A 15,101-nucleotide genomic window follows, 5' to 3' on the forward strand; every position below is an offset into this window, starting at 1 on the left:
CTCTGTGCCGCTGCAGGAGGCTTTGGAAGTCTTCAGGAGCCTGAATACTCATGCAGGCGCAGTACGGAGCCACCCATCTTGCTCCCGAAGACGTCTGAAGCCTCCTGCGCCAGCATATTGGAATGAGGGAACCATGAGAAGAATGGGAAGGCTTCATAGGATCCAGAGCAGGGACAAGGTCCTCCAGCACCCAAGGCTGAGACACCAAAGTGCGCCCCTCCATCCCTCCCACCCCAGCTGTCACATACTGATTGCTATTAGACTAAGAGGCACCACAGGGCCCACAACCTCCCAAACACCTTAATATCTAGTTATCTGGCTTGCAGTCACTGCTATGTATCCCCTTTTCTTATTTCTTTCTGCTTCATACACAATTAGGAATGACAGCTGAATGAATTGTGCACCCCCTCCTACACTGCGCCCTGAGGCTGGAGCCTCTCCAGCCTATGCCTCGGCCCGGCCCTGATAGGATCCCACAGCCTTCCCTCTCCACAGGTAAGTATCTTTTTTTTATCCTATAGAGAGGTGGGTGGGGGGCAATTTTCTCCCAAAACAATAACGATTTTAGATGACATCTTGTGTGTTCATAGCCCTAGTTCAATAAAACATCATGGAGTCCTCCCTTAATGGAATTTTAAGGCAAGTCTTCCCCATCTAAAATAAAGGGAAGGACTTTGTGCAGAGATTACTTTATAGGAACTTTTCCAGTTTGGAAAGCTTTACAGTTAAATCCCCATCACCAGGGACTCTGGCAATACAAGTACATTGCTTAGCAAATATAATGATATCCACTCAGTGGCAGAACATAAGAATTCACATGAAACAACATTTTTTTCCTTTGCCAAAATGCAACAAGAAACCCGACAGAAGGTGACAGAATAACAAATGTATGCAATACTGTACATTACAGTCATGACTGAATTAGTACTCTATACCAGAAAGTAACAAGCTGTAAAGGGTTAGACCCGCCATATTATATGGGTCTCATATGATGGACAATCTGCAGTAATCGGCTGTAATCCTATTCCTCTGCTTACAATTCTCTCACACACTGGTGGTCTGTATAATGAAATTATTATACATACAGAGCTGGAAAGGATGGCCCAGTGTAATGTTTGCCCTGGGACCCATGGCTTTATACCTACGCCACAGGCTATAATTCATGTGCAATGAAGCAAGGCCACCATCAAAAACCATCAAAACTTTGTGGGCTCTAATCAAGGTATGCTTGTGGGTTCCTCTCAGGCCTCCTGGCCTTGGCTGCAGTGCTGGAGGACTTCCAGTGATGGATGGTAACCCTCAGTTATTTAAAGCAGTGGCCACATCAAGCAACCAATCACATGAGGAGGCCGTATCTTCAGTGGAGCTTTACTTCAAATCTCCTTTACTTAATAACTGACTGGAGTAATCAGTCTTCAGGACTTTGGCAGCAAAATGTAAGGCCCAGTTCACATTAGCGGTGAGCGGAACGTATGCGGTACAAACGGACCGCTATGCAAACGGATCCAATGTTAAACCAATGGATCTATTCACATCCATCCGCTTGTACTGATCCGTTATCTGTTCTGCTCAATGGACAAAAAAATGCAGCAGGACCTAATTTCCCGGACCGTTTTGCCCAGCGGAACAGAAACAAAGTTTTGCAGCTACATAGGAACAAATAGAAAACAGACATTTTACAGCACACTAGCTGATGGCCAGATTCGTATGGCCGGTTCCGTAAAAAAAACGCAAATGTGAAGCAGGCCTAAATCACAGGACTCCAATACCCACTATGACATCACTGCTAATAATGATAATGTCATTCACTTTCAGATAATCAGAAGTAGATAGGTAATGTAAACCACATACAGGCCCCAATTCATTAAAGGCTAGTAAAATGTACATGCGCACATCAATTTTACCGGGCATTTATACAAGTAACATAACGTGTTGCTCAAATAGCACAAGTTGCATTACTACACAGTGTGCATGTTGCTAAGGCCAGGTCCACACTTGAAATCAGTCTATTTCCTAGAATGGACCAACAGAGGCTATGTTAAGCATGTTCTGACATATCGGTTTCTTTTGCCGTGACGGAATGCAAAGTCCATGCAAAAATAGCATGCTATCTATGACATGTCTGTTGCTATGGATAGAACTGAAGTGGTCAGAACTAAAGGGGTCGTCCAGTGTGGACAGTCACATTGAAGCCACTGTTGTCAACCACAACACTACCGTGGTGTAGAGTAATTATAGCCTTGTGTACAATAGGCAAGTTGAACTTTTTGCGCAATGCACGCTATGTTACTTGCGTTGCCCAAAGGTATTGATACTCAATCCCTTGAGCAGCAACTCTGAGTGATGTTATAGTATCATTACTAGGCAAGAAAAGTAACATTAAATAAGGGTGAAAATCCTCCAAGTGTGCACATTTGTAACAATGCGAGACTGAATATGCAGTCCCAATTGTTGTACTGTGTTAAAGATGTTCTCGAGGGGGCAGGGAGACCAAAAATCTAGGACAGATATACAAACTTCATGCGTGCCTATTAATGCATACCTGAAGTGACATAAAAACTAAACTTCATAGTGGAACGTCTCTAGATAATCCAGAGGATTTCCTGATCCTCTTACACGTCACCGTTCCAACACCGGGTACCTCTAAACATATTCGACAAGACCTTGTTGAATATATTGCCTGTGGCTATGCTTCCATTTGAGTACGAGCTTCTTCATACTGGGCATTCACAAGTAAGGTCCAAGCATATCCAGCAGATGGAAGCCACTCATGCATGGCTTTTTTACTCCATACACAAGTGCTTCATTCTACTGGGCATTTGTGGACCTCACTTGTACATTCTCAGTACGGAGCTCATAAGTGGACTGGAGCACGGCCACTATCTAGAAAAAAAAAAAGAGTCCTGGTCAAGCAGCTGTAGGCTCAAGGAGGATACAGAGGCTCCACACTACTTAAGTATCTATCTTTTAAACTTTTCTTCCTCTTCTTCTTCCTTTGCTTTAACTTAGGTTCTGATTCTTCCCAAATCAACAAAGAAAGGTTTAATTTGTTGCCGTTTCTGCTTTAGAACATAAACATTTTCCCAGATGGGCAATAAAGACTCCAAAGGACCATATGCAAATATCTTTCTCCTGAATTTTCTCCTAAGAGGTAATTTTTATCTTTTTTCTAAAATTACTTTTCAGCACTTTGCAATTGAAAAAGTACTAAAAAGTAGGTGAAAACGTACAGTCAAAATTATTTTGAGTATTTTCTCACTGGTGGTTTAAAGGGCATTATGATGACAAGGGATGAAAATATCACCTAGGAGAAAACTCAAGAGAAAAAGTTAATTGCATACGGGCCAAAAAGTTCTTCTAATCCCTTTCCAGAGGTTCTGAAATACGTCACCCTTATGCACAGGGAGACTTGGTGGATTGTTAGCCACACAATTTACAATCTGTAAAATTTGTGAAATCTTTAAAAACCCAAACTGTAACTTTCAGTCTGTTAACCTCCTGGGCTCATATGCAATTAACTTTTTCACCTGAGTTATCTCCTAAGTAATAATTTTCATCTTCTCCTTAAAAGAGAGACTGAAGCCACTTTAAAAAAAAAAAACTACCTGTTATTTAGCCTAAGGAATATGGCCAGTAACTCAGCATTCCGGCAGCAGAACGAGGGTTTTATAACCCCCAAATCCCCGGGGCAAAAACAGTGGAACGCTTCCTTGTAGAGGCAGAGCTTAGCACTGTAGCTCTGCCTCTACTCGCGTCAATCCCCGCTGATCCTCGCCTCTCTCCGCCCCTCTAAATCTTTCACTGAAAGGGGTGGGGAGGGGCAGCAATCAGCGGAGGCAGAGCAACAGCTCTAAGCTCTGCCCTACCGTACAGCAAAATCCACGACTTTGAAAGTCATGGATTTTTGCCTCAGGATTTGGGGGTTATAAAACCCTCGTTCTGCCGCAGGAATGCAGCGTTTTAACACTGGCCATATTCCTTAAGCTAAGTAACAGGTAAAAACAAGTTTTTAAAAGTGGCTTCAGTGTCTCTTTGAACCAAATTTTTCACCATTTTACAATCGAAAGATTTCCCAAAAAGTATTTTCTTGCTTGCTGGTGGCTTAAAAGGCATTTTATGACAAGGTGTGAAAATATCTCCTGGGAGAAAACTCAGGAGAAAAAGTTAATTGCATATGAGCCCTTTGGTGCATAACTTGCACAATCCAGGTGAAGGGTACAGGTCCTTCTCTAAACAAACATTGTTTACAAGCGATAATTCAAATAGCTCATTTAGCCAAAACCTAGTTACAATGACACAGTCATTATACTCACTCATTAATATCTGCAGAGTAGCAAATATTATAAAGGCTCTGAAAAAAAAGTTTAACAATAGTAACTGCTGCAAACAATATATACTGTATAGTTCGACAAAAAAATCTGAGCATAGAAAAACAAAACAAAAAAGCTACTATAAAATGCTGACTAATAAGATCCTTGCGGTATATCACACCAAATACCAATACATACTCTACCTATGGAAAGTCAAGAGGTCCTACAATTTAAAGAAATAATCATCCTTCAGTTTATGCTGTTAATATGATCTTGAATGTCCTGAGCTGAATACTAAAAAAAATATACAATCCAATATTTACTTTTTAAACCTATAACAAAATATTTACAGCAACATGTGCACAAATCCTCCAAAAAGTATCCTTCCAAAAATGTAGTTTTTTTTTTACACCTATAAATAAAATTTGGTGTATGATCCCTTCTAGAGCAGCTATTGCCCAGAGTGAACTTCTAACGTTATCTCAACTTATGGACGGAAACCGCATCTGTCAAAAAGACACAACTGAACATGCCCATTAGCGGTACAATTTTTCCTTCAGATTTAATCTTTCAACACAATTTTTATGATCAAATTGTATAGAAAACTGTGCCGTGTGTGGCGCTAATCGATGTAAAACAATTCTTTGGTCAATTGGAAAAGGAAAGAAAATTGATCCGAAAGTTGGATTTTATGATCAAACTGGAATGTAAAACCTTCTTAAGTCGTTCTGTTAATGAGAACAATCGATAATTGGCTTCTGATTCTTTTTGGACATTCACATTGCATTGAAGGATCGAATTTGAAGGAAAAATTGTACCATTAATGGGCACCTTAAAGGAAATCTTCCAGACAATAGTCATGGACCAAGTCTGTCAATATGCTATGTGAGTGGCTATGTTGGCATTTGCCTTTGGCTAGGATCTTCCTCCTGGTGGTATGGATTACATATGCCCCACATTTGTCTATACCTCCATCCTCTGCATGCATAGCTTACAAACATTTCGCGCCTACAATGCTTTTCCTTGTCCTCCAGCTTTGTTGCCGAAGATACCCATTAGACCCTTCAGGCTGCTTTTTATCACTTAAACATGGCTGCAATATGGCGTACAAACTGTTTATGCACTCTGGCTTCATAATCAATATATCCGCTGTAACATATTCTCTGATGAGTTAAAAACTTGACACCGTTTCAGCATATATTATCTGTGCTTCCCTGATCACAGGGATAGATAGCTTTTTTTTTTTTTCCTTCTCCGGCTATCTTTCTTGAGCTGCCCTCTGCCAGGTGCAGCAGCCCAGCATTCTTACATGCTTGTGCACCAGTCTACCCTCTGCTTCTACATATGCAGTCCCTTCTTGTATTAACAACTCCCATTTGCAAGAGCTCCTTTTACAGCAGCCCCCTCTTTTTATGCAGCCTCCTCCTTTGGACAGGTCTCCTATCCCTCCTATTACCCCAGAAGATTCCTCTTTTATGTGTGTCAGCCTCTCTCTTCCATTATTCTCCTAGGCTAGAGCCTATGTGGCCTTTACACAATCCTGACCATCCTCTCCTTCAAGCCTGACCATCCACTCATTCACTATAGCACAAGCCTGACCATCCTCTCCTTAAGTATAGCACAAGTCTGACCATCCTCTCATTCAGTATAACACAAGCCTGACCAGCCTCTCCTTCTGTATAGCACAAGCCTGACCATCCTCTCCTTCAGTAAAGCACAAGCCTGACCATCCTGTCCTTCAAGCCTGACCATCCTGTCCTTCAAGCCTGACCATCCTGTCCTTCAAGCCTGACCATCCTGTCCTTGAAGCCTGACCATCCTCTCCATCAGCATAACACGAGCCTGACCATTCTCTCTTTCAGTATAGCACAAGCCTGACCATCCTCTCCTTCAGTATAGCACAAGCCTGACCATCCTCTCCTTCAGTATAGCACAAGCCTGACCATCCTCTTAAGTATAGTACATAGACATTTATAGGTAAACTGTGCAGATAACGTCTGTTGATTCAAGAAGATGGATGGAAGGGTTAACCGAGACAGATAGTTGGACATACATTAATGCACTCCTACCCCCCCCCCCCCCCCTCCCCCGCATTAGTTCTTGAAGAAAAAAAATTGTCCCCCTCCAAAAAGTTTCACTGGAAAAGTACACAGTCCAAGTACTTGTTAAGTAGGAAACATTAAAAACCCATTGTATTCCAAAGCCTAATCCAGTGATAAAGCTTGCCTGCAAGAACAGCGCCATTACCCGAAAAAAGATCACCCTGACCAATTTGTCACTCAATCCTCAACTTTCTGTAGAGCAGCTGTCCAACTTTGCTCGAATGTAAGCCTTATTGATGCTTAACTGTTCCTTCTAATTGGGCTCCGGATTAGACATTTTTGATAAATTCTCTAAAAAGCTTTCCAATTCAGAATCAACGCTTAACATATACTCGCTTTGTGCAGTCTCCATTAGATGATCGGCACTTTGTTGGTTTGGGTCGTGTGATATGGAAGAAAATGTTGTATCGTAGTAATTGCCTTGAGGTAGATTGGCCATCCCTATACTTGGGCAAGATGATTCATTGACTGTACTTGGCATCCTGTGACTGGGATCTCTTACATATGAAGAAGTGACGTAGGTCACATTTTCAAAAGGTACAGAAGGGTAACTGGATTGAGAGGAATCTGGCATAAACATTGCACTTTTAAAGGTTTTCTCAGGAGCACTGAAGTTATTTTGGATCTGCATGGTGCGGTCTGTTTGCATCAATGAGCTGTAATCTAAGCGCTCGGTGGGAGCCTCTTGAGGTTTTCTTGCTTGGCTGGTCTTCCGGTGAATGCTGCTGGTTTCCAAACTGGGGTTGTAAGTGAAATTCGGAAGCATGGCTGAGCTTGAGCTTACTGGCTGGCTTGGAGGATAGTAATCAGCCAGCAAATTTGGCAGGTTTACTTGTGGAGTCTGGTTTCTGGACAATTGAAGGGGAAGTGCCTTGACAAACTGTGAATTGAAGGAGAACAGAGGTGGACACAGAGGTGTGGTGGACCTCATGGAATCTAGTCCATTTGATGGCTGTGCACAAGTTTCACCAGAAGTATATAAAGATTCTGAAAAGCAAAATTTAAAAAGAAAAAAGTGTGATTAATTTTCTCTCAGTAGCAATGACTAATAAAGTGTGCACTACACTTTAGTAGGTGCAAAATAATACAATAAAGTATTGTTACCTTGTTTGATAGGCCGATCCGTTCTGTTGAAGTTGAAACTCATGGAGTTTACTTGTTTCTCCGGTTGTTGGGCTTTGACAGAATCTACCAAAGTAACAGCCACGATGTTATCGATGCAAAACACATTCTTCCAACTAGCCCTATTATATCGGCTTTAAAGTGAACCAGAGACGAAGCACCCTCATGTATTTTACCATATATATCAGTGGGAACATTAGAGAAAACACCTACCCTGCTCTCTGATTCATTCCTTACTGTTTAGCCTGCTTCTAATCAGCCTTGATAAAATCCCTGAATGAGCATTAAGTCTGGCCTTGCTCGGGAATCATTATAGCTGAGTCTGTCTTCTCTGATGTCTTTTCAAGCCCAAGCCTGCTTCCTCCTGGCTCTGCTATAATGACTCCGCTATAATGATTCCTGAGCAAAGCCAGGCAGGGATTTTATCAGGGCTGATTAGAAGCAGGCTAAGCAATGAAGAATGAAACAGAGAGCAAGGTAGGTGTTTTCTCTAATGTTCCCACTGATATATATGCTTCGTCTCTGGTTCACTAAAGGAATACCTAAGTGTCATAGATGAGTGATAACAAAACACATTCTTATTGCAGTTATGCATTTATATAATGCTGATAGATTTTATGCTAGCTTTGTCCCTAGCACGTTCTATGGATAGTTCGAGGGTAGGTCAATTATCCTATTGGTACTTATTTGGAATGTGGGTGGAAGTGAAGAATTTGCAACATACTTCACTGATAAAATTGACAAAATCCAAAGAGGATTTTCCGTGCAGCCCTCAAATCCCACCTCCACACCTCTCATTGACTGTTCTCCGTTTGCCTTCTCTCGACTCTCTGAAGATTCTCTCTCCTCTATAATATCCAAAGCTCATCTAACCACCTGTTCTTTGGATCCTATTCCCTCCCATCTCATTCCGCAGCTATCCTCATCCCTGTGCTGACATCGCTATTTAACCTGTCCCTCTCCACTGGCATCTTTTCATCTCCACTCAAAAAGGCTGATTTGACACCACTGCTTAAAAAAACGATGGGTCCGTCGGCACCTCCCGCTGGGCGGGTTTTCAGCAGACTGTAGTGTGTGTGTACGCACTGTCGGCAGACTGATGAGGCTGTTCCTGAACGATCCGCCCGGCTGAAAACACGCCCATCGGGAGGTGCCGACGGACAAGTCGTTGGCTGGTGTCGTGCGTGTGTACGCACCTTTACTCAGATCAGATCTCTTCTCCTCATCCTTTGTCTGTGGGGGTTCCTCAAGGCCCCCCTCCTCTTTCCCATCTACATGCATGGTCTTGGCAACTGAATCAACTCATTTGGGTTTCAATACCACCTAAATGCAGATGATACACAACTGAACCTCTCGGCCCCAGACCTTAACTCCCTCCTCACATGCATTCCTGACTGCTTGTCTGCTATATCCTCCTTCATGTCCTCTGGCTTCTTAAAACTTAATAGGAATAAAACAGAACTAATCATTTCTCCACCGTCTCTGTCCACCACTCTGCCCTAAATAACAATTAATGTTAATAACACTCCCATAACTTCAGTTCCCAAAGCACGGTACTTAGGGGTAATAGTTGACTCTTCTCTCTCTTTTATCCCTCGCGTTCACTCCCTAACCAGCTCTCCAACTCAAAAACCTCTAGGTCATTACGCTGGAAGGAGAGAGAGATTTCTCTCTCTTCCAACGTGCAGGGAGGCGGGGGAGTGGCAGAGGGCGTGGCCGGGGAGAGAGCTGCCCAATGGCAGCTCTGGAAACCCTGCAGGAATGTCCTTGGCAGGCAATTTGAACAGGGAATCCCTCTCCTGTATTTACCCTCTGAGATATTCGTCGCTAATTTCGGGGAGCTGTAGTGTGGCAGTGGGGGCAGAGAGCGGCGGTGTCAGGACACAGAGGCATGTCATGAGGCAGAGAATATGCCACTGTGTCCAATCGGCCCCCCAAGGAACTGCCTCAGGGTTCTCTTTAAATAATATATAAATTCAGGACAGTACAGACAGTATGGCCTAGCTCTTATTGTATCACTACAATTAGGGTATGCAATGCTTTCAATAACTCATGGAGGAGCATGTGATCAGCTTGATAAGCTGATCGATTTGCACGGTTCTGATTTGCTGCAATGCCTTCCTGGTTTTACACATGATCGAGACCAGCAAATCAGCTGATCAAATTGATTTCATGCGTCTCCATGCGTTTTCCCAAGGATCGAACACTGCCATTTCAGCGCAGGAGTCTTGGGTACACAGGGAGTAACTTCAGCGCCGTCAGAAAACGGAGCTGAAGTTACTTTTAAAACAATAATTCAGCTTCCAGCAATTGCTGGAAGTGGAATTATTTCATTCCCCACCATCCATGTCGGCCTGGAGGGGGAATAGTATTTAATACGACCGGGAACTTGTGCAGCAGCAGGATCAGCCATATACCGGCTGTATCCTGCGCCCAAGTCTCCTGGCGCCGATTCCTCTCGCACGCCGAAGGATTGTTATCGATATCCCTAATTGCAATTATTCACTGTTAAAAGATACAACACATAATCCAGAGACAAAAATACAGCATGTTTTACTTACTGTAGAATTTATGGAGCATCTCCCCAGTTTTCTTAGCCTTCTTTGCATAGTGATCTAAACAGTTTTACAAAATAATGCAGGACGTTAGTTTTAGGAAAGTAATCATCTCAGATTATATTAATAATATTGCTATTTGAAGTTTATTTTTTGTAAATCATATATCCTGACGTGGTACAATAACAATGAAGGCAAAATGTATTTTTTTTTGTTTTGTTTGGGTTAATGGTATCTGTGTTGAGGAAAACTACTTCCTTTCTGTCCCAAAGTAGACAAAAGACAGGAGATGGATTAAGATGTAACGGGGCCCTAGGCAAGGTAGTAGATTTGGGGTGCTTATGTGGTCCTTTTGGTAAGCTGAAGTGGAGAGAGGTCAAAGAAGGTGGCAAGCGGGCCCCTAACACCCACTAGGCCCCAAGCCCCTGCCTATGTTGCCTGGTGGATAATCCTGCTAATCACTGAGGAGTAATGGTTAGAAGATGTATATTTTCAGTTGATTGCTTCTAGTCTTCCCTGCTCCTCTCCTCTCTCCATAGCACTGTGCATGGCACTTGGCCAAGCTTGACCCTGCCTGTCTGTGCTGGCAACACTGGGCAGACATGAAAGTGACCAAAGAATGCAGAGACCGGGGCTCAACCGTAGTCAGGAAAATGTCCCTTTCTTGAGCCATTACACAGTAGTGCAGCAATGAGCCAGCATAACATCTAAGGCGGGTAGGCCTCTTGTCAAATTGAGCATTTGACAAAGGACCTACCTGCTTGAAATGTTATGCTTTGGTATGAAAGGGTTGGCTGCACAGAACGCCTGTACAGACAGACTATTACCTGATACAATTATAGTAGAATTTTCAAATTATAGTGAGCCTTATGGTGGCCATACATGGTACAATTTTTTCATACAATCTTACCATTTCTATGTAATACAAGGGAACTGCCTAAATTATCCTTTCAGTATATTCACTTAATTTACCCTTATACTACATAGAAATGGTAAGATTGTATGAAAAAATTGTACCATGTATGGGCACCATTAGGTAGACATACATTTAAAAACAGTGCCGCAAATAAAATGGCACAGGGTGATGATGGTAATGACATTGTTACTAACGTTAACGTTTAAGAACATTTCTAAAACATTACATTACCTAAGTAACAAGATGTCATTACCGGCAATATTATACATTACCTGCTCCCGGCGATCACATCTCCACTGCCTAGATGGTTTGCAGGAGTCCTGCAGCCAACCAATCACCATGTGGGGACTGAAGCAGCTTGCCGATTGGCTGGCTTCAGGACACCTGCAAACTAACCAGGAAGTGGAGGAGGCAAGAATGCTGGGACCAGAGAGTATATAACTACACCCCTGCCTACTCTCACATTGAACCCTCCCTCAATCGATGACTAACCCTGAGACCACACCTGGTGCCGTACCCTAAACATCTCCACCCTGCTGCCTAATCTTTACCACTCCGCCCCCGCTGCCTAACCTTAACCACTCCACACCCACTGCCTAACCTTAACCACTCCACACCCACTACCTAACCTTAACCACTCCACACCCACTGCCTAACCTTAACCACTCCCTCCCGCTGCCTAACACTTAAACACTCCATCCCATGCCTAACATTAACTACCCCCCTTCCCCTAATCTCAGCTACCTAAACTACCCCGCTATTTATCGGGCGCCATAATTTAACTTCCTTGCCACTAATTGTGGCTTTTACTATTGCCACCAAAGGCAGCACCATTGTTATCAGCGCCCATTCTGTGCCATTTTTATCTGCTTCGTTAGGTAGGCCCCCTTGGTTTTGAAATATATTAAATTATTGTTTTTAATAACCGCACGAGACAAATTATCTTACTGACTTGGTGTAACTAAACTGGTGATCCCCTTTATGTTGTAGCTTGATTTTTTTTTTTTACTAGACTTCCACTTTAATTATATTTATTTACCTGTTTCGCAAGGAATATATCTAAAATCCATAGGCTCGCTGACCTCCTGGTCAGACGGTCTTCTCAGCTGCATTTTCACTGTAGTGACCTCGCTAATCTGAAAGGGGAACTGAGGAGTCTTAAAAACAATGGCTACTTGGCGGTGCACATCAGCTTGTCCAAAGTGTCCTCTTCCTTCCCAGTTATCAGTAAAAAAGCGGACCTCAATGTCATCTACATGGATCAGAAATAGAGTATTAACAGACCTGATTTTTAATATCATGCTCAAAATTAAAAGCGAAAAGTAAGAAATTAGTAAAACAAATTCACAGAAAACCAAACAAGCTACAAGAGGTATTTTAAGATTTGTGTGATGTTACAGTGTACCTAAAGGCAATTTAAAAAAAAAAAAAGTTGGATACTTACCTCAGTAAAGGAAAGCCAACCCCACTGAGCTTGCTATTCCATCGCTGGGACCCTCTGAACTTAATTAGCAATGTAGAATGATCTGTCCATTGCTTGCCTGTTTGGGTTGGATGGCTACTGTAGCTTAATCTCATGTTGAGATGAAAGAGCATTTGTACAGGGGAGAAAGCCGTCTACACTCATCACTCTGTTCTATCACCTACACTTGTCCTAGTCAGGGAAGAAACAATCACTAACAATCCTTTTCAAGTGACAAATGATGTAGGTGTGTATGTGTAATGCAAACACACAAAAGAGAGAGAAGGGAAGACTTTAGAAAGCAGTAGGGACTGAGCAGTAGGCTTCTATGTTAATAGCCGTGATTAGTAGCTATTATGGATAGATAATATAGTGGGCCATAGGTGCCTATATTAGGGGGCACCCATATTATCGGCAATTAGGTATTGAGGGGACTTAGGATAAGCATCGGCGTGGGTGTCTTAGAGTTAATCATCATGGGGTAGGGGGTAAGTAAAGTCATTACAGGAAATACTGGTGTCCCCTACTGGGTTCTGCAGTATGGTTGGGTAAGTCAAGACATAACAGGAAGTATTGGTGTCACCTGCTGGTTTCTACAGTACAGAAGGAGTAAGTGAAGTCCTTGCAGGTAGAATTAGTGTGACCTGTTCTGCAGTATAGCAGGGGTAAGCCTTAGAGGTAATCATCACTCATCACAGGGTAAGTACAGGGACAGATCTAGGGGGGGGGGGGGGGGGGGGTGTGCAAGCGGGGGGGGGGGGGCAAGCGGGTATCTTGCCCCAGGAGCAGTTTGGTGAATTCTTAAAAAGGCGGCAAAATGATTGGCAGTTTAGGCGCCAAAACCTGACCTTGCCCCAGGCGCAACGTCCCTGGGTAAGTAAAGTAATTACAGGAAGTATGGGTGCCAGCTGCTGGGTTCTTCAGTATGACAGGGGTGAGTAAACCACTAGACCGGCTGAATAGAAAAGCAAATTCTCTGGCAGGTAAAACTCGTGTATTTTAGCTGTGTATTTAGATTCCTGCCTGGAATTCTTCCACAAGCACTAACATAGTATTACGACACAGCCGGAAGCAGAAGTTAAAGTTGTACCTTTCTGAACTTTGTCACATAAGAGGAATATCTCGTCACCTCCAGCTGCACTTCCGCAATTCTTATTCACGCGACAGATCCGTAGCTCAGCAGTGTTAGGTGCGCCTACAACCATTAAAATTACAACCATTACATTTATAAGTTACTACATGTATATCTATCAGTAAAGGATTAAAATATACATTGCTGATAAAGTGCAGATACGTTTAGAAATCCATAACATCACACAACTAGTTTATTGACAATAAAGCAAATATATTTCAGAAGATCAATGCAGTAAAACATGTCTTCTAACTAAACTCTGGGCTTCACTGTGACAAGAGCAACGCTTAGAATTTGCATATGTAAGACAGTAATCAGATTTACCCATGTATCCTCGAATATAAGTCGACCTCATGTAAAAGTCAACTCCAATATTTGACCCTCTTAAGCTTGGATTTTTTATTGACTCAAGTATAAGTCAACCCAGCAAAGCTAATGGCTGTTCTTGGGGACCGGGAAGAATAAACAGCTTGGGGACCAGGAGGGGTTTAAGACTGATAACAGAAAGAAAGACGGCACTCCACTGGCTGCAATTTCCAATTGCTGTATTCAGGAACAAGACAGTTCCTGAATACAGCAATTTGAACATTGAACATTGACATATAGTGCTAGTGTGAGTGTCCTCATTGAAACCGTGTCCTCAAGTGCCCCCACTGCAGGGAAAAGCTGGTGTTAACCCTTACACAAATTTTGCTTCCTTTCACTAAGACTATGATCTCCACTGAAAGAAATTTGTTGAGAAAGTGTAGTCTTGCCTCACCCTCCTTTATACTGCCTTGATTCCTATTTGTGTCTCCACAAGTCTAGGCATCCATCTAGGTCATCCCCATTAGTGCCTCCAACAGATCTTTGAATATACAACAATGCTGAGGTCAGAAAAAGTCATGTGACTTGACCTACTAGCTGAGATTTAAGGTAATGCAAGTGATCAATAGCAGATTGTTAATTCCTACAATGTATATGTAGCTAAATGAGGATGACTGGAGACCAAATTTAGTTACATATGAATCATTAACAGGTTCACATTTGTGCAAAGTAATTTGCTGTCAAGTTTTATTATGTTAATATGTATACCTCAATTATGTTTATTATCCAAGGAAGAAAAAAATCTGATGTAATAACAATACCATCACATGCAGAATGAATTTACAATAATTTAGGATTTTAGTAGGTGTGGCCACAATAATCTGTAGGCTGTGAACGGCAATGCAATTACAATGATGAGGAACACAAATCCGACACATACATGTGACTACTTGGGCTAAGAGACTTACGGTTGTCATAAATGGGGTTGGAAACAACAGGTGCCAAAGCTCTAGTATAATTTCCCTGTTCGTCAGCAAGAAAGACTTGAAAGCACAATCGTACCACATTGAGGTCATAATCTTCAATAGTGAGGAGCTGCTCTTCTCGTACTGCAGGGGAAACATAAAAAAAATAAGTATTTCATACTTGATGGATCTGTTGTGGTCAAGCCTGATAACATGATTTTGTTATGATTA

The 15,101-nt window shown here is 42.4% G+C and overlaps 1 protein-coding gene across 3 annotated transcripts in view; it reads right to left on the minus strand.

Moving 5' to 3' along the window:
• Positions 1-6,502: 6,502 nt before the first annotated feature.
• Positions 6,503-15,101, minus strand: part of REL (REL proto-oncogene, NF-kB subunit) — a 66,420-nt gene continuing 57,821 nt past the window's right edge. For all 3 annotated transcript variants that reach the window (XM_068232403.1, XM_068232404.1, XM_068232405.1), the window contains 6 exons: positions 14,874-15,014; positions 13,558-13,662; positions 12,045-12,257; positions 10,096-10,149; positions 7,517-7,600; positions 6,503-7,399 (listed from right to left, as the gene is read on the minus strand). In XM_068232403.1, the coding sequence (XP_068088504.1) occupies positions 6,666-7,399; positions 7,517-7,600; positions 10,096-10,149; positions 12,045-12,257; positions 13,558-13,662; positions 14,874-15,014 (1,331 nt within the window). In that variant the 3' untranslated portion in view covers positions 6,503-6,665. The remainder of the gene's footprint in view (positions 7,400-7,516; positions 7,601-10,095; positions 10,150-12,044; positions 12,258-13,557; positions 13,663-14,873; positions 15,015-15,101) is intronic.

The sequence above is a fragment of the Hyperolius riggenbachi genome, chromosome 4 (genome assembly GCF_040937935.1).
Source record: "Hyperolius riggenbachi isolate aHypRig1 chromosome 4, aHypRig1.pri, whole genome shotgun sequence".
Lineage (NCBI taxonomy): Eukaryota > Metazoa > Chordata > Amphibia > Anura > Hyperoliidae > Hyperolius > Hyperolius riggenbachi.